Source organism: Myripristis murdjan, chromosome 3 (assembly GCF_902150065.1).
Source record: "Myripristis murdjan chromosome 3, fMyrMur1.1, whole genome shotgun sequence".
Lineage (NCBI taxonomy): Eukaryota > Metazoa > Chordata > Actinopteri > Holocentriformes > Holocentridae > Myripristis > Myripristis murdjan.
The window spans coordinates 10597766-10617338 of NC_043982.1; the positions used below are offsets into that span (position 1 = coordinate 10597766).

The window sequence follows — 19573 nt, forward strand, 5'->3', positions numbered from 1 at the left end:
GATGTGTCAGAGTAATTATTCACATGTTCTAGTCCCCAAGTATTTATCTCCTTTTCAATGGCAGAAGTACTCAATTTCTGAACATTTCAGAACCATTTTCAAACCAAATCCTTTCTTTTGTAGCTGCATTTCCACACCACTGCTCTCCCGTAGTTGTAAGAAGTCGATACTTGAAAACGTCTTGCTTTAATGTGAATCTCAGGTTTTAGTGGGCTTTGTTTTTTTAGAAGATGTTTTACATCATTAGCATTTTGTGGTCATTGCTACAATCTAGACTGACTGCACATTTACCGACTATGTATATTTTTTATGCCTCGTCATCTATCGCTCCATAGCAGTACGTGTGTGTATATATATGAGAGACTTTCTACTGTAAGTTCAAGAAAGATGTTTGTTAAATATGTTTGATATGCATTCACACAATTAAACATTTGTTTACATCATCTTAGTGTTTGAACGCCACCGTGGCAGCTTTGGGCATTTTGTTTTATTTCGAGAACAATTAAGAAACAGTCCTTATTCACAATGACGGCCAGTCATGATGCAAAATGCCTCTTGATGGCAAACTGTGGGAGAAAGGGGAGACCAAAAAAATGGAGAAAAGATAAAAGGCTTGGACTTGAGTAACAGAGAACACACACACACACAGACACACACATACAAACACAACAAAATACAACACAACAGCAACAGTCATGCAGCGGCAATGTGGAAACCACTAAAAAACTTCCTTCAAATGGCAAACGTGTACAATAGCACTACAGATTAGGGTTAGGGTGGTAGTCATTTTGCTGAGAGACAGCTTTGAAGTGTTTGTGTGTGTATGTGTGTATGTGGGGGGTAGGGGGTGGTGGTGGGGTGGGGGGTGGCGGGGTGTGTCAAAGGATCATAGATGTCTTACTTAGGCAGAGTGACAGCCCAATAGGAATCATTGTTCAGAGGATCAGGCAGTTCAAATACCTCACCAGACGGGTGAGATGGTCTCCCAAGGCCTTCTTTTGTCTGCATCATGAATGAAATGTGTTGTTTCCTCAATAAGAAGCAAGCCACAGTCACATCATGGTGCCTGCCACCGGCCTACATCATAATTTATTTTGATTTTGTTTTTCCCACTCTGTAATTTATTTTTCGGAGCTTTGTGAAAGAATGTATGTGAATTCATGAGAATCTTTAACCTCAGGGCCAGAGATCAGGATGAGACTTTGAGATGTTGCAGTGAGGATCTGGACCCTGCTGGTGGATACACACCCAGTTTACTGGCAGGAACTGGTTAAAATGCAAACTGGTAAGTGTTTAAGATAAGTGCTCTCTTAACATGGCAGTACGATTGAAGACCATTTCCTGAAATTGGGAAAGCTACCTGCTTGAAATGGCAAATATCAAAAATGTGGCCTCAGGATGCCCCAGATAATAACAAGACTGAAGAGGAAAGTGGTTGATGGGATCCCTTTTGATAAATGGCTCTAAATGTGTTTTTGATATTTGATTGGCCCTGTTCAGGTAGAATTTAGTTTTAAAAAATCCTGCTAATACTAAATACTACTACTACTATGATACTACTAATACTAAATATGTGAATAAATAAATGAAAATGATAATAGTTTAAAAATGCATCTGACTTGTGCCATGAACTGAAATCATTTGAGGCTGAGAAAACACAGCAGCAAAATATCGCCCCCTGGTGGACAGATCTCTCCTTGCAATTTGTTTTAATCAAAGAGAAATGAGCAGTCACAGACCAGGGCTTCCATTTCAACGCAATCACATTTATTGGCTTTTTCTATGCACAGTTACTAAGCAGCCTGATGAGCTGTTAAAATGAATAAGATATAGAATAATGGAATCTTCACAATGTTGTTACCCCCAAAAAATAAATACAAGACTGAAGGTGTTGCACAGCTCAAAAATATACAAAGGCTTGGAATTAATCATGTAAACTTTGAAAAAACATTGTCTTTTTTTGTTTTTTACAAAAGAAAGAATTTGCAACTTTTTTTCTTTAAAAACTTATTTACAGGTTTATACAAAAATACAAAAGTGATTCAAATCTGTTAAGTCCTAGCTAGATTTAAACATGGAGCTTCTTTTTAAACAGACAGATACACTGTGTCTTCAACTTTTGGATTTTTTTTTTCTCTCTTCTTTCACATATTCTAATGTCTGTTTAGTGATATTCCATACTGTACACCTTTGGAAAAAAAGTAAATCCTATGTTTTTTTGTTTTTTGTTTTTTTTTCTTCTCACACTTCACTATAGGGCGAAGTTGCGTGCAGACACTTGAAAACAGGTTGGGGCAAAGAACCTATAAATCTTATAGATCCTTGGTTTGTTGTATTCCCAACAGGCTGCTGAGAACTGAGGTTTGAGGAGAATAAACAGATGCTGAACTAGAGTCTACATGGCAACCCCCGCAGTTTGTCTTTTCTTGATCAAATTGAATTCAACCATTTATCCACTGCATCTGGAAATAAAGGAAACAGTCTTCAAATATCCCCATAGCAACAAGGCCAGGTACAGTACGGAAAAATCACACTAAACAAATCCTCAGTACTTGGAGTGCTTTTGCTTTGAAAGTTTGAAATGGCAATTCACAGAGTCACATTGCATTAATTATTAATATCCATCTTACTGATTAATTTTCAGCAATATTCAATGTTCTGTGAGACTCGGAAAATTCTGCAGTGAGTCAAAAGTCGAGACAAAAGTCAAGACAGCTTTCCCCACCAGCTCTAACTAATGGATATCCTTGTCATATCGTTTTTTCCCCCTCCATTGTACATACATGTAATTCCATTGAAATTAAAAAGAGATTTGTCCAGATATGTACTTTATAGTCAATCAGCAGTTTCTCCTGGAAAATATTTTCTCACTCCAGCTTCCACAGCTCCAGTAAGACTTGGACCCAGCACCAAGGGTTCAGTTTCTTGTTCCCAACAGATTCTATATCATTTTCTTTACAGTTTCTTAAAACGCTTCATATGATTGTCCAGTCAGTGAGTAGATATACAGTACAAGATAAACCCCTGTTTGTGAACACGACTATACAGAACAGAATTAGCCAGACAGTTTGTACATCTATAGAACACACTATTGAACTTGACGTTTGAACTGAAAATACAATATCTTTTCTCGTGGTACGGAGACATCCCTCAGATAAAAAATAATGATATGGTGGTGTCCTCTTCTTTTCTTCTTTTTTTGTTTCGTTTTTTTGTCTTTTTTTGTTTACTTATTGCATGCGATAGAAAATACAACAAATAAAACAATGAACAGGAACAAGTGCGCTTCAGCAATATGGGCATGATGAATGTAAAATTGTAATAATCAGTTCACAGCTTTTTACTCTCTCCCACCTTACACAGTGTCAGTTCTGCAATTCAGATTCGCTGAGTATCAAACAGTTGTGGTTTTGTTTTCTATCTATCTATCTATCTATCTATCTATCTATCTATCTATCTATCTGTCTATCTATCTATCTATACATAGCATTTACAATTAAACAGTAATATGCTTGCTGAGGTATTCACAGAATACAGTGAATGGTTTCTATTGAAGTACGGTCTCTGAATGCAAGATGTGTATGTGCTGTGGTTACTTTGCTAGGCAGGTGAGAGTTCATACTTTCCTTTGATGACAATTTGCCACCGCTGGATATTCTACACACATGACATTTACTGGAAGGATGAGAAAAGCGATACCCCGTACTCTAGTATAAGATAGAAAGGGCTGCAACAATGGATGCATTGCTTATGTTTAAATATTGGTGGTATCCAGTCCTTTCCTCCTCTTGCCTCCTCTCTTTCAGGTTGTATGATATGAAGTTAGGAGGGTAAAGCAAATGGTTTACACCAGCCGCTGGGTTGAGCTTTCACCTGTCTAATGCTACTGGGTCAGTGCAAATGAAGGAGAGGCAACAAGGAGAGGAGAACAGTGTAGACTGTATTTGAGATTCACATGTAACGTCATCAGTGAGACCTGTTCTTTGCTACACTCATGGGTTTGATTCCCTATAAAACTTCTGCTTGTCACTTTATTATATAGATATGACTATATATTCAGTACAAATATACATATGCAATTTCATTATAAGATATATTTTCTTTTCAAGGAATATTCTTGAAGAATCACGATGAAGTGCAAAAGAGAAGTTGGTTTTTGGAAACCGTTCCAAATTAACCTCCAGTCAAACTGATTGAGGACCTTCTAAAGCATTGTTGCTGTATTCGCTCAATAGTATGGTGAAAAAACTGACTTGAAATGCACATATTCCCCTAAAAAGTCAGTATGGCACAGTTGGTCAGCAGATGGAGCAGCTTTGACCAATTTAAATAGATTAGTGTCTCATTTCAAGGATGGGTTTGAAAAAAGTATGTGATTGAAATCTATTGGAGCACGGCCCAGGTCCATATACATTTCTGGGGGCGGCTAACTGCCCTGCTCACAACCATCTCTGCTAGAGAAAGGCCTTGTGCGATTGTCCAAAATTAGCCTGTGTCTTTGACAAATGTGCCTCATCTAGAGACAAGTCTTTGCTCCTGCTCTCGATATTCAAAACAAATCAATTGAGATCACTGGCTCTGTGGTATAGATGTCATTAAAACCTTTCACAGTGAAAGATTCATTCTTTTTATAATCCAAAATAACCACGAAAATGTTGACAGAAATCAGGGTCCAGGGGATATTTCCGTAATGGATCATGCAACATGGTGAAACTTTATCATCCTGTTCTGAGGTGCTGTTTTACAAAAATACATGCATCATGTTACTTTTTGGATATAATTTACGTGAAGAAATATATGATTGGCTCTATGTAATATACTCTCTAAACCAATACAGGTGTGCAGATGGAGTTATAGAATTTAACTTGGTGGTGTGTCAGAGATTGCCCTGCATGGTAACAACATCCACAACCAAACAATCCTTGTTTGTTTGCAGGAATATTGACGATGGACTCTAGGAAGTCTGACTACTGCTTTGGGCACCAAAAGTTGAGAGATTATTAAACTCTTTGTAACAAAGCAGTTTCTCAATGATGCACACACACCCACACCATTCAGAACACAAGAAGTAGAAATATCAATGGATGTTCCATTTGCTCCTACATGCACACGCAGGTTGTCCATACTCCACAAAATTTCTTTCCTTGTCATATTTACCAAACATTTGAGAGATATATAAAAAAGACAGTTCAATCAAAATAGGTCTTCAGTCCTGCTCTCTTAACTAACAGAGAGCTATTCTTTTGATCATACAGTATATAGGTATTTCCTCAAGGTTTCAGAATCATCGCTTTATGATTCTGTAGCTCACAACACCATGTTCAACACCCTAAAAGAATAGTAGATCCAAACACTGGGGGATATAAGCAATAGTCATATTTTACTGTCTCTCAGCCTCTGATGAGTAATAAGATATCTGCCTTCATATCACGCCTATCCATGGTTATAAAAGTAGTAGTGGCTAGGGGCCATTTGAATTTTAGAGGACATCTCTGATCAGGTGGGTTTTAGGATGATCTGTCATCATGAGGGCTCCCATCCGAATTCTCTGTCTCACCTTCAGAGATGGCTTGCATGGGGGCTGTATAGAGGCGGCTACGTGTACTGTAGCGACTGCTGTTGGCAACAGGTGGGATCCGGGAACGGCCCTGACGTGAGGCAGCTGACATGGGGAGAGTTTTGGGGGTGAAACTCTCAGAGTTGGCTCTGGGAAAGAGGCCTGGAATCTGGATTGGCTCCAGGCCAGAGATTGGGGGCTCTTGAAGAGGGGACGGGGGCTCCTCAGCTTGCCTAATGGGCCCCTCCTGGAGGGGATCCCCAGGGGACTTGGGAGTAATAGGGCTCTTAAGAATCTCAGTAGCTGACATGCGGTAGCTGGAGTCAGACCGGCTACCCTTCTTCAGCAACAGGAGTTTGAACTCCTCATTGGATGTGCTGGACTTCTTGGCGCTGCGGTAGATGGGAACAGGGGCACGTTGAGACCCAGCAGCAGTGGCCAGGGTGGCCGGGATGTTCAGAGGAGGGGCAGGTGGGATAATGTTGGTGGAGACACTGCCAGGTGTCACTGGTGCTGTAGGGCACAGACGAGACTTCACGTTCAAGTCTCCTGAATCTTTACGGCCCAGGACCTTTCTCTTGGATCTGATTAAGACATCATAATATAATTCAGCTTTAGAAAGACACAAAGACAAGGAGACAGACATATCGAAAGACTAGAGGACAAACAGTACACAGTACCTGTGTATCATGGCAAACAAATCCTCAGTTGTCCGCGTCTTATTGGGCGATGTGAAAATAATGTCATCATCCACTTTGGTGTCATCCATCAGAGGGGAGAGCGAATTGTCACTGGGTGTGGACTCTGCAGCAGATAACATCCCTATCACATGTCATCTGGTTGTCTGATCATTTACTATACAACCCCTGAACCAACCATGCTGTTGTTGCGGATGTGTTGTATTGAAATGAAATCTAGATTACTGTGAATCTCCTTAAATCATTGTACCTCGCATCTACAAATCATGAATTACTGTAAATGAAGTACAGCATAGTGCCATGTTTTTAGTCAGTAATCTTAAAAGCAATGTAATCAGAACAGGCCTTCGCCAATTTATTGTGTGCTGTTAAATAATAATGTTAAATGAATCAAGTTTAAAGGCTTACCTTTACTGAAGTAATCTTCAGTATCAGGAGTGGTGGAGTCATCTTTGCTCTCCTGTGGCTGTTGCTGATGGGCACTTCTGGTAGCACCTGATGTCACTTCCTCCTCTTCTTCCTCCTCTTCTTGTCCTACTTCTCGTGCATCGCTGATTAGGTAAGGATGCGATGTCTCCACTGTGGTACCAGGCACTTTGACTGGACTAGCCCAGGGCCCTGAGTCTGAGTGGGATCCCCCTGCGAACTCATACGCTGGGGGTGGAGGGTGGTCTGGTCGCAGGCCTCCTCTTGAATATGCAGCCCTTGGTGGCTCTTTGACTTGCTCTTCTTCCTCTTCCTCCTCATCTTCATCATCATCATCATCCAGAGAGAATGTGCGTTCCCCCAGCACCCTAAGCTCAGGGTGAGCATGAGCTGAATGTGTGAGCCCTCTAAACTCTGTGTGTGATTGGATATGTGTGTGCAGATCCACAGGTGATGGATGCGGAGCACGGGGCACAGGCCGATGCAAGGGTGAGCTGTCATCGGGGAGGTTTGACAGTGGCTCCACACGGGTTCTAAAGGCTGTCATAGCCCAGAAGGTTCCAGGTCCATAGCGATCCTGTCTGAGTCGCAGGCTTTCATAAGGTGGAGGCCCATCAGGGTGGCGGCCAGGAGGAGGTGGGTGGGAGTGTTCAGGGGATGACGTGTGATCCTGAGCTTGAGGTCTCTGGGGAGGTGGTCTGCGAGGAGGGAGGGGCCTGGTATTGATTGGCGGAGGAGCTAGTGTAGCACCACTAGGAGTACATTTGGGTCTTGTAGCAGTCTCGGTTGCACTCGCAGTTTCCTGGTCTGTAGTGGCAGAACTGTTTGTAGACTGGCTGACTGAACGTAGTTGCACTGAACGCAAAGCAGATGGGGTGATGGCCAAAAGATTGGAGCTGGGAATCAAAGGAATAGGGTTAGAGCTCAGAGGGTTGATGTTTGATGCCTCTGGGACTGAAGACTTGGCTCCAGCAGCTATAGCAGTTGCAACTCTGTGTTTGCTGTGGTGTAACGTGTGTATGTGGTGTGTGCGGTAGGATAGCGTGTGTCTAGCATGGGCACCATGAAGAACATTTAGATCAAGCTGAGAGGGTGGAGGGGGGAAGTCTGGGTCTCTCTTATAAGTAGAGGAATTGGAAGCTCCATCTCTGGGGAAGTGCTGCAGTGAAGACAGAGAGGACTTCCTCTCGGGCACTTTGGGCTTTCTCTTGCCACTTGTGGGAGACAGAGGTCCTGGGAAGAATGCTGCTGAAGATGCGGGGAAGGTTGATGTTGGTGTCTCTGACTGGCTGGAATAACCACTGGAGGGGGAGGCCAGGCCAGCCAGTTTCTCAGGTGAGGCCAGTTTGAAATCTCCATCTCCGGGGGGTAGAGGCGGGCTTGCTGGCCTGGTCTCTGAGGCCTGGGCAGGGGCTTGGGTTTGGGTGTCTGAGGAGGAGGAGGAGCTGTCTGGTGATTTGATACACTCCATGACAGTGGTGCCTGTGGCGGTGCTTGAGTTGGACATGGATGTGTACTCACCATTATTGGACTTCAGTTCATTGTTGTGAAGCCAAAGGTCTGCATAGTCAGATTGCACAGCACCTTCATCTTTGAATGAGTGTGTGTCTGTAGAGCTGAAGGACATGGGCTCTACTATGTCCACTGGTTCTCCCAAGCCTATTCCCCAGGCTCCCCGAGGCTCTGCCACTAGGCAAGATGTCTCTAATGGCTCTGGAGGGCCTTCAAGCTCTAGCTCCAGATCCAGCTTCATATCTCTGGAAGACAAGGTGAGTTCTTGTTCGCTAACTGTCTTTGGTTGATCCTGATCTACCTGCGCATCTGTTCCTACATCTACACTACTACTGGTCTCCTTCAGCGATGAGCTCCGTTTGGGTGGCGGAGGTTTGACTTTTGGTTTCCTCAGCGGACGGCAGGGCCTCCCCAGGGTCATAGTGCCTGCTCTAAATTCAGCCTGGGGCTGGATGTAAACTCCATGAGCTAGTGGTGCTTCCACAGTGTTGGATTGGCCACAGTCAGGCCCTGGGTCTGCATAGTTGTGCATGTATCCTCTGTAACTCTGATTGCATTCCCCAAAATGTACAGAAGAGGAGTAGAAGCCCTCTGTGTCAGATGGGTAATGCGAGCCAGGCTCTTTATCAGTGTTGCTGGTCTTGTTGTCAGTGAAGCATGTTTGGTCTTCTACACTTTGTTTGGGGCTGTAGTCCTGGGCTAAGCCATGGCTCTGACTCTGGCTCTGTGTCTGGTCGGGGTCTTGGTCTGGATCAGTCTGATCTTGGTCTGCGGGGTAAGCCCACTCTCCCTCACTGGCTGTACTAACTCCTGCATCATCTAGCTGGTCTGTAGCCGAGGATGTGAAGGAGCTTGACCTATGACCCTGGCCTTGGGGTCTGAGGTCAGAGTGGTAGGACGGGTCCAGGGTAAATCCCTCATCAATGGCATTGGGCACAGTGTTGAGTGACAGCTCTGAGTCACAGTGTGATGAGCCTGTTAGTGGTGGAGAAGAAGGAGGGGGAATGGTTTCAGAGGTCTGAGAGGGACAGGTAGAGCTGGAACCACTCCAGTTCCCGCTGGATGATTGGTGGTCTTCTTTGTGGTCTACATGGCTGCCCAGGACCCCTGTGGTAGATACAGAGTGAATGGGGCTGCTGAAAGTATCTGAACTGGAGGAGATCTCGCAGCTGCCCATGTCAGCCTTGCGTGGCAAGCGAGAGCGACCTCTCTCCATCCAACCATGCTCAGGGCTCCCTCCTCCTCCTCCCCCTCTGTCTCTCTCTCCAGATCGCTGCAACCTCTTTAGGCTACCGAGCTGCAATGGCTCAGGAGCTGCCTGGTCATCAGTGCTCTCCTCTTCATCCTTCATCATCATCATCATCATCCTTGGGCTCGGGCCAGCTGGAATAAAGTCCTCTGCTTCATATGGTGATAACTCCTCGTCCTCATCATCATCATCATAATTGTCATCGTCATCCTCATCACTGTCCACTAGGCGTCCACCCTCGCGTGGTAGGCTACGAGATCGCAAGCGTCCACCATTGGCTGTGGTACTTGTGTATGTAGAGTCTGACTGGTCACCCAGAGACGAAATGTTGCCTGTTGAATGTGAGAGTGAGGCAGGTATTCCCTGGTGGCCACGCTGAGCTCTGATGCGCCTTCTGGAGGGAGCAGCTGTACCTGGAGAGAAACAGACAGAGAAGAGACAAACACAGAAGAGACAGAGGCACAATCATTATTGTCTCTCCAAATCTCACGTCTTTCTATTACAAGGAACACTTAGAAAGTTACTCTGCCGTTTCACTGCACAGTTTGATGGAGGCAGTCTTAGACTGAGAGCATACTCATTTGATACTACTGGAAGACTAAACATGATAAAATATTCCACTCACACTTCACAAGAAGAAATGGGTACTCAAATCTATGACTGCAAAATAGCAACTTTTGTCATTCACTCTATGTTGGAATAACTATAGTGAACTCATGAGCCCACAGCATGAACCTGAGATACTGAGGGCTGTAATAAACAACAAAATATGGTTTTCCATTGTGACATACTTACATGCTATAAGGAAATCATCTGTCTGGCAGCCAGAGTCGCGAGTGTGATGGAGGCGACCACTGAGTGAGAGTTCTTCCTGACACAGAGACAGTTGGTGGGGGTTGGCATGAACAATCACTGTGCGCTCTCTTGCCACAGGTGACTCATCTGAGTCTGCATGGAAAGAGACACAGCATGATGAATAGAAAGATAAGGATGAAAAAAAGCACAATTTTATCAAGGAAATTATTTGAATGAATGAATTTTGTTGTTAATTTGACATTTTTTTTTGGAACTGAGCTATTAAGATAAGATAAGTATGGCTTATGTACCACAAAAGACTTCAGGAATGGGTGTGTAACATACCCATGTCTTGTTGGACTCGCTTGGGAATACCAGTGATAGTCTTCCTCCTTCTCAGTTTCCTTCTCCTCTGGAGAACCGACTGGGAATGGACAAGAGAGCAACGAGCACTTGCTTCCCTGTCAAAACCAACACCTGCAAAAAAAACAGCACAAAAAGGTAGAGCCATTTAAAAGTAAGTGTAAACACTCCCTGCTCTGAGACAGATATGGTGGAAGCTAATAATTGGGTGCTACTTTGTGTGTTCCCCAGTACCCGTGACATTGATTGGGATGATGCAGGAGGAGATGGCATGAGAGTCTGCCGTTGCTCTTTGATCTGATGCTGGAACACGCTCCTTGGACCAGTTTGTCTGCTTGTCCGTGGTGGAGGGGGCATTAGGGGCGGGGGCCTTGGCTCTGTGGCCTCCTAAGACCTCACCTCCTTCACCTTCCCCCGTCGAGGTAGCCTGACAGAGACACACAAGCAGACAGACAGGAGTAGTGTTAATATCTGTTGTACTGTATCAAGCCAGCAGTTCTAATACAACAGGCCATTCAGGGGACAGTTTAAAAAACTGTCCCTGAATAAGAAATTATTTTCAAAGCTGATGTACAGCATGTCAGAGACACTATCTAATGATCTAGGAATATGTACTGACAAAACCACTACAAAAAATAGTTTGAAGCTAGAAAGAAGTAAATGCAGAATAACTAATGTGACAAGAGCACAAACAGGGTTAAACAGAGAGTGAAAACAACACAAATATTTACAGACAGATACCTTTCTAATCCATGGAATGAAGATGCAACCTTCAATAGAGGGAGGTGAGTGAAAGCACTCAAACTATGAACACAAAGTACAAAAAAAAGCAATGGCATTGTGATCAATGAGGGATCCAAAAGATGAAATTGTTGCAAATGAAAGATCAAAGGAAAGGCAAAAAAGAAGGAAAGAAAGAAAGAAAGAAAGATGAAAGAAACAGGCAATGTAATATTGTAATAGAAATAGTCTAAGATGACACTTGGAGTAGCCATTCATAATTTCTAATTTTTATTTAATCAGGAAAGCTTTCCTCTTGAATGAAATCACATGGTAGATGCCTCGTCTTGTTCATCACCTTATGTCCCAAAACATTTGCGTTTCCTCATGCTTATTTACTCTGTCTCTTGACAATTGCTTTAGGAAAATTATCAATTTAAAATTTCTGATCATAACTGTCAAGTGTATAATTAACCATCCAAGCATGTGCATGTATATGAAAGTATATTGTGGGAGTTTCAGGATGTATGGAATGAGAACCAATGCATCCTCATGCATCTCCATTACCTTTCTTTGGATGGTCTGAATGTCTGCTTCTCTTCCTGGTCTCTCCTTTGGCAGCGAGAAAGACACACACACACACACACACACACACACACACACACACACACACACACACACACACACAGTACATGAAGTCTTTCAGCGATGAATACAGAATGACTGCAATTACCATTCACCAATTTATGCATTTGCTTACTTTTCTCTGCATGGTTTGGATTTCCGTTTCTCTCATGGTCCTCTCCTTCAGGAGGTTCAGAAAGGAAGAGAGAAAGGTCATCAGAGTGGAATGGGGTTGAAAAAACCTGTGTGTATATCTAAGTGATGGCGCCATTGAAATTATGTTCACAATGGGATTTAATCTAGCAGGGAAGTGCTACAATGAATGGCAGACACACAACATTGGGGACATAGGAGACTGTGCACAAATGAATATAAAAGTATAAAAGGGGATATATGGTACTGCCAGTGGAACTCAAGATATTAACCCTTTAAGACCCGAGCAAACTGGCTTGATTTCTTTCAAAAACATGGGAAAAAAATGCTGAAGACAAACTTAGCATGACATTACCTGAAAATTGCAAATACTACTACTAGTACTACTACTATTACTACTACTACTACCACCAATAATAATAATAGTAATAGAAGAAGAAGAAAGAGGAGGAGGAGGAGGAGGAGGAGGAGAAGAAGAAGAAGAAGAAGAAGAAGAAGAAGAAGAAGAAGAGGGCAACATAAGAAATAAAACAAATAAAACAAAAATTCATTGATAATTATTCAAGTTAAATATTCAAAATTGTGTTACTTAAATATTACTTAATTTCCAGTCATTTCCTTGCTTTTTTTTCTTTCCATATTTTTTCCTTTTCTTTTTTTTCTAATTTTTGGTCATTTCTTGTAGCCTAAATTTCTTGTTTTTGAGTTTTCTCATGTTTTTGAAAAAATCAAATCAAATCAAATGAATCTGCTCAGGTTTCAAAGGGTTAAGCAACAACACACAATGACCACACAGATAAACCAAGGGCTATTACCTTCCTGGGTTGATAGTCTAACTCTCGCTCTCTCTCTGCTCTCTCTTGCTGCATGGCAACATCAAAATGAAACACTGTGTCAATTTATTGCACCACAGCTCTGACAGGTATGAAGGCAGACAGTAATCACAAATTAAATGAAATAAAACACACAGCTTTAAAATTCCAGCTAAATTAGAGCATCTTTATAAAATGTTGGACAGCCAGCAGCCGCTTTGCTGTTTTCACTAAATTATAGCATCTTTGCTGTGGAGTAGAAAATCTGGTGTGGAATTTGTTACTGCAGTGGTTTGAACCATTATATAGTGAACATGACAGGTAAAGTGTGTGACTTAGGGTAACTACATAGAAATTTGTGAAAACAATGACTGCAGTCACTGCAATTACCTACATGAGAGAAAAAAATAAACAAATATTTCAGGCTTTCTCAAACATTAGCATGAGACCCTACACAGGTCGTTCATTAGTATTCACCAATCAGTATTTGCAGTTCTATCACTTTGATGACACTTTAAAACAGTGGTGCAAGACAGATTCTTGTAATTGGTTGGCCTCAAGTGTACAACATTTTGTTAAAAATGTTACATAAGAAATCATTATTTATCTCCATTTTAGTCCATACCTCACTCATACTGTATAAACTGGTCCATATGTCTCAGGTGGGTATATTCATGTATAGAAATTCATTCATTCATTCATCTTCTAAACCGCTTATCCTCACTAGGGTCGCGAGGGGGTGCTGGAGCCAATCCCAGCGCTCATAGGGCGAAGGCAAGGAAACACCCTGGACAGGTCGCCAGTCCATCGCAGGGCAAACAGACAAACACTGACATTCACACACACAGTCATACCTAGGGGCAATTTAGCTTCTCCAATTCACCTGACCTGCATGTCTTTGGACGGTTGGAGGAAACCCACGCAGACACGGGGAGAACATGCAAACTCCACACAGAAAGGACCTTGGGTGGGAATCGAACCCAGGACCTTCTCACTGTGAGGCGACAGTGCTAACCACTGTACCACTATGCCGCCCATGTATAGAAATTGCCCCCCATTTTTGTGCTGGATCCAAATATAATGCTGTCCAATTGTATGTTTTTTACATGTATTTTTAAGTAGTAAGTGCCTTCTCTACCATGTCCTGAACAAACTTCATCTGCTGCATTGTCCTTACCGCTCGTGCCAAGCGACTCCTCTGTTGCCGTCGGATGGTGTGCGGTGAGGGGAAGGTGGGCATAGGGGGCGCCACTGAGATAGAGATGGTCACCCTGTTCCGCTCCCGACTGGTGGACCGCTGGCGCTGCTGTTCGTCTGTGAAGCACAAGGAAGTCCACACATGAGCACTCGCATACATGTGTGCACAGATTTGCACATCACTGGTTGCACGTGTGCTGTGCAGCAGTGTCCCTCACCTCGGTGCAGGGCCCTGAGACTGAGCTGGGCATGTCGGTGCAGCTCCTCCACACATGGTGGTCGAGTACAGGGGTGAAACACGTTGTGTTGCTGGTGCCATGGAGCCTGATAGTGAACTGATAGCTTACTCTCTACGTCCAGATTTGACACCGCTAAGGAGAGAGAGAGAGAGACAGAGCAACATTAACATTTCATAAAGCAGCCACAGAAATGGGAAAAATTACAGTTTGTCTGCACATGTGCAGGAGATTAATGCTTTATTTGTGTTTGGGTATGTGCTATTATTCATTCAAGGGGACAGAAGACCATTTTCTGGCTGCTTTAGGCCGTGAGCTCCAAACACAAGGTAAGGAAACATCATAGCTGTTATAGATGCTGTAATAGGACATTTGTATATTATGCCAACAGACAAGGCTCACCACTTCACAAGTAATGCCTATTCCACCAACACCAAGGAGAAATAACTATAAGCTGAGATCCAGGCCGGGTTTTGACTTTTACCACCAACTAACATGGGAGACTAAAGCCAACCAATACATGAAAATACACTAATAAAGGACACAAATTAAGGAAAACATAAAAAAAAAAAAAAAAAAAAATGAGCCTCTAAAACCTATTATGAAAAAAAAAAAAACATCTAACATGAAGAGCACATGACTTTCCTCAGTCTTTCTGCATTGAGGAGTGAAAGAGACAGGCCATGCCTCACCAGCAGGTGGCAGCTAAACCCACTTCTCTACAGCTGTGCACAAACCAGCCATCTACAGTACATTTCCTTCAATCCTCCATCTTTGCTGCTGCTGCTGCTGCTAGTTATTATTACAAAACAATAATAACACAAAAGCTATAGTTTGCGTGTCGTGGAGCACCTACAAACTCTGGCTTTAAATCTCCAGAGATCACAATCACAGGGCGAGGGACAGGGACGGAAAGAGAGAGGGACAGCAAGTGTTCCCCTCTCTTATCCCTCTCTCTCAAAACCCCATCCGTTCATTTAGAATTCAGAATGCAGTTGTGTCCTTGAAAGCCACACTGTACATCAGTATCCAGGCAACCTTTCATTGCTCAACGAGGCTAGAATTTGTCTGTAATTAAATCAGTTAGTTAACATTATCAGCACTTGGCCCCTTTTTAGCTATTGGGTTAAAGAAGCACAAAAAGCATAACCACTGTGTATTCAAGTACACAATCAGAGCATTTTGCCCCAAAGACTGTGAGGTGCAGTAACTAAGAGAAGATACTGCTTGTCCCTTTCTGGAGTGCTCTCCCCAGCCATCACATATCTAAAGACTACAGAATGCATCACAGAAAAGAGCATGATTACACACCACCGGGCCAGTCTGCAGGAGGACACAGCCTATATCAAATTTGGAAGGTGCAGATTGTAGGTACTGCTATAAGGATAGATATTTGGAAATAATGGTGTCAATAGTTTTGCTCATTGTTGATGAATAAGTTTGATTTACTTTGGTTCCAACTGGAGGTCCTCTGGCTGTTCCTTGTGTTAGCAACACAGAGTTAGTCTTTAGTTACATCCACAAAATCAGCAAAGTGTCATGCCTCGCTTCTTTTAAAAGTCCTGCTTGTTAGTGGTAATTACATTAATAGAGGTAAAAAAGAAAGAGAGAGCTTGAGAAACCAAGTTACAGCAAAGGTGGGTGTTTCTTTGAAAACAGTCTGCAGAAGGTGCTGACCTAGTTCCTGTGAGTCTGTCAAATTAGTGGATTTGTTCCTGTAGCTTTACTCCCCGCCTCTCGCTCTGTTCGTCCTCATCTTCCTCCCTCGCACCCCTTCCTTCGCCTTCCCCCGCCTTTATTCCTTCTTCTTAATCTCTTGCTGCTGCTATCTAATTGTGTCATCGTTATCAACATCTTCATCATCATCACAGTGCAGGACCGAATTACTCAGCAACATTTTCCAAGGCTGTTTTCTGCCATGCGTCATCGAAAAAAAAAAAACCCCACAAAGGATCAAACAATTCACACATAAACACACACAACCTTTACAAGCCTGTCTCCTCTCTGAGGCGACAAAAACACAACCTTGCAACATTACAGGGATATATCACCATTAAGATCACAATATTGTAATGACATTAACAAACTAACACATTTACTGAATTGATACATGATAACAAAATTCCATTATTCCAGAAGAGAATCATGGCCTTGCATGCACTGCAGTATGTGTGGCGTGTGAATCAACAGATCCAAAATAAGACGTCACATTTAAACAAAATCTCCTTTAATGCTTTGTGTGCATTCACAACATACAAAGGACTCAATGCACTGATCAAAATGTATGGAGGTGATTGTCACCTGTCAAACTGAGGAGGTGACGTGTGCAGTAAAGCTTTTATTACTGAGCAGCTACCAGCTAACAGATATTTCAGAATATCTGCACAGCCAAGAAAACAAATGAACAAATAATGCAGCGCAGTATACACACCTACAACAGGCAAGCTGCAGATGATGCTATAGCTATTAAACAGTCTATAGCTGGGTGACACCTTTACCATATCTTTACATACAAAAACAAAACATATAAGCAATTAAATGTGTTTTCCACACTGGACTGATGTACAGGATGCATCCATAGTTCCCTCTTTCCAGTTATTTTCTCACTACCTGCTGCTGAAAAGGTTCCACAAAACATGGACAAGGGTGTGCTAGATTAAAAGTGATTCAAAAGCAGGACAAAGGCCAACAAATGATACCCAGAAAAAATTTTAAACACAGTGATGCTGCAAGGAAGGCAAAAAATCACAGAAGAAGGTAAAAGCAAAAAGCCAGTGATGGTTTAACTAGCATTTAAAAATGGCTTAAATTCTTGCATTCAACATTTTTTTTTTTTTTTTTTTAGAGTTTCACTTTCTAAACAGACCCCGGTTTCCATACCTGCATTGTCGCACTTCTGCCTTGCTCTTGCTATCCTCCTCCTCTTTCTCCTCTGCATTTGATTGTAATGAAGCTTATGCTGGGAGTTACCCATTAATAACCAGCAGGACTAACCAAGACCCATCTGATCTGGAGATCCAGTCCTGCCTGGCAGAGGCTGCACCTGAGTGTGGCTGAACACGCTCATGTAGGCTCTCTCTCTCCCTCTCTCTCTCTGTTGCTCTCTCTTCCTCTCCCTCTCTCCCTCTCTCTCTGTCTCTGTCTCTCACCCATCATTCCTCTCCTTTTTATTCTCCTCCATCTCCCTTCCTCTCATCCTCAAATCTGCAGGTGCGGTGTCAGCAACTTGCAGTGTCATCATCGGGACTTGCATGCCAACAGCACCAATTGAATCGAGGAGAAGAGAGGGGAGACGAGGAGAGAGGAGGGGTAGGCGAGAGAGGAGGATGCAGAAGGGAGAAAGTTCGATTAGCACACCACAGAAAACACTATAATGAACCAGATCAGAATTTAGCAGACCAAAACCCCCAGCAGCTGCTGTCCCTTTTTCACAGAAGACACACTGCTACACCAATAACCGGTCATCTGTGTTAACATTAAAAATCACTACGGGGGCAAAAACCATCCATGGAGGGAGCTGACATTTGCAATTAGCACACTGGTTGCCGACGTGCCACTGCCTTGTTTGTGCACTCTCTTTCTGGTATAGCTCTATCATGCTGGGTCTCTCTCTGGTCCAGATGTGAGAGTATCTAAGGCATTAATAGAGACTGTATTAGGGTTAGTATCTGGGTCAGGCAGCACACTCACTACAGCGCTGGCTGGAGATCTTGTCATAGCAGAAGGCTGTTATATAAGAAACACTTGCTGGCCGGTTCTGTAGAGGAAACACTGCACAGTGTGTGTAGACCTACGACTGAACACACACCACTCATCACTTCATTCGGGAGTAGTAGCACCAGTTCTCCATATTAATATCAGTGGCAGTCTTCCAGTGCAATTACAAACTTTAGTTAATGGTTTGCAGGAATACTGTTATTGATACTACTGATGTGATATCTCCTTACTGGCTGAACAACTTCTCCCAACTAAAGCCCTGAAAATACTGCATTTTTGGGACTGATACCGATTTTGATAATTGGGAAGGAGAAAAAACTTCCAATAACATTATACTGGCTGATATATTTTTGTACACAATATCATATTTGTGACAAGGAATTTGGTAGTAAAATGGTTGTAATAAAAATATAAACTGGAGGCTTAATTATTTTAGTTGAATGAAAACTTGTTAACACAATCCATGACTGCTGGACTGTTGGACAAACTATGTAATAATAACACTAGTATTTACTGTTTTTATTGCAATATGTACTGCATTTTTTTTTTTTTTTTTTTTTTGCATATCAGCCAAAATATGAAGGAAGGTATCTGTGATGAGCCAATATAGGCAGTTAACAGCAATCAATCAACAGATTGTCCAACACACCAACACGCTTAATCACTCAAATTCTGGTGATTCTATAGTTCAAATCAGCACCAATCACATTAACTTTCTCCTGCACTTTAATGTTTATTTGTTTTTTTTCCATTAGCCCTCTTTGTCTGGGATTGTCCCACTGACACAACACATCCACAGTACATCAGTCCACTCATGATGATGACGACAATGATGATGATGATGACACTCACCATCCACATCATCATCATCATCATCATCATCGTCCTCACAACTGCCAACACATTTTTCAATAGTTCTTAAATCAACTTAACCATGACGGTCCACTCTGCAACATGCGGTGACTTTAGAGCAAAGTGTTAAATTAAATTAATCTAACCCTATAATCTCAATGAAAATGCACTATTTACAGACTAGCACTGTACAATCCCAGTGTACTGCACACAGAGCCATATTGGATTCAGGATCCAGACTGATGTCAGCTAGATTATTTCGTCACATTGGCACAGTATAATTCAAAGTGAAACGTTATTTAACAGAATAAATGATGCTGAAAAGGTAAACCTGGTGAAATACTGAGACTAGTTTGAAGAAGGGCAGAGAGGTGATGGACGGTACCTTTAGATCGCACAGGGACACAGCCTAGACCCAGACAAGCCAAAGCCATGGTCAGCCACAGTCCACTGCCACCCTCCCCGTTTTCCTCTCTTTTTTCTTTTTTCTGTCCTTTCTCCTCTGTCTTGCAGGCTCCTCACCACCGGTCTGTTACCATGCCAGTAATACTACATTGTTCCCTCGCACACGCACACCCGGGACCTTTCTAAAACATTCCTGTACAACATCTAGACTAGCAACATCTGCACACACAGACCCTCCCCCTCCAGCCCCCACCGCC

At 42.7% G+C, this 19573-nt stretch overlaps 1 protein-coding gene across 1 annotated transcript; it reads right to left on the minus strand.

Annotated features, from left to right (window-relative positions):
• Positions 1 to 1753: 1753 nt before the first annotated feature.
• On the minus strand, positions 1754 to 19360 carry nhsb (Nance-Horan syndrome b (congenital cataracts and dental anomalies)). Its single transcript, XM_030048607.1, has 12 exons — positions 19297 to 19360; positions 14325 to 14477; positions 14087 to 14223; positions 12913 to 12960; positions 12081 to 12125; positions 11888 to 11932; positions 10835 to 11027; positions 10583 to 10714; positions 10238 to 10390; positions 6664 to 9855; positions 6238 to 6379; positions 1754 to 6141 (listed from the first exon to the last, which is right to left on the minus strand). The coding sequence occupies exons 1-12, from the start codon at positions 19343 to 19345 to the stop codon at positions 5508 to 5510; spliced, it is 4923 nt and encodes a 1640-aa protein (XP_029904467.1). The 5' UTR covers positions 19346 to 19360; the 3' UTR covers positions 1754 to 5507.
• Between the last annotated feature and the right edge of the window lie 213 nt (positions 19361 to 19573).

Bases quoted from the DNA above. Each gene is read 5' to 3' on its own strand.
- nhsb (XM_030048607.1), bottom strand. From the start codon at position 19,345: ATGGCTTTGGCTTGTCTGGGTCTAGGCTGTGTCCCTGTGCGATCTAAA. The intron at 10,715-10,834 runs GTACTGGGGAAC...TTTTTTTTGCAG, and splicing joins CATCCCAATCAATGTCACGG to GTGTTGGTTTTGACAGGGAA. The intron at 9,856-10,237 runs GTAAGTATGTCA...GTTTCTCTCCAG, and splicing joins AGATGATTTCCTTATAGCAT to GTACAGCTGCTCCCTCCAGA.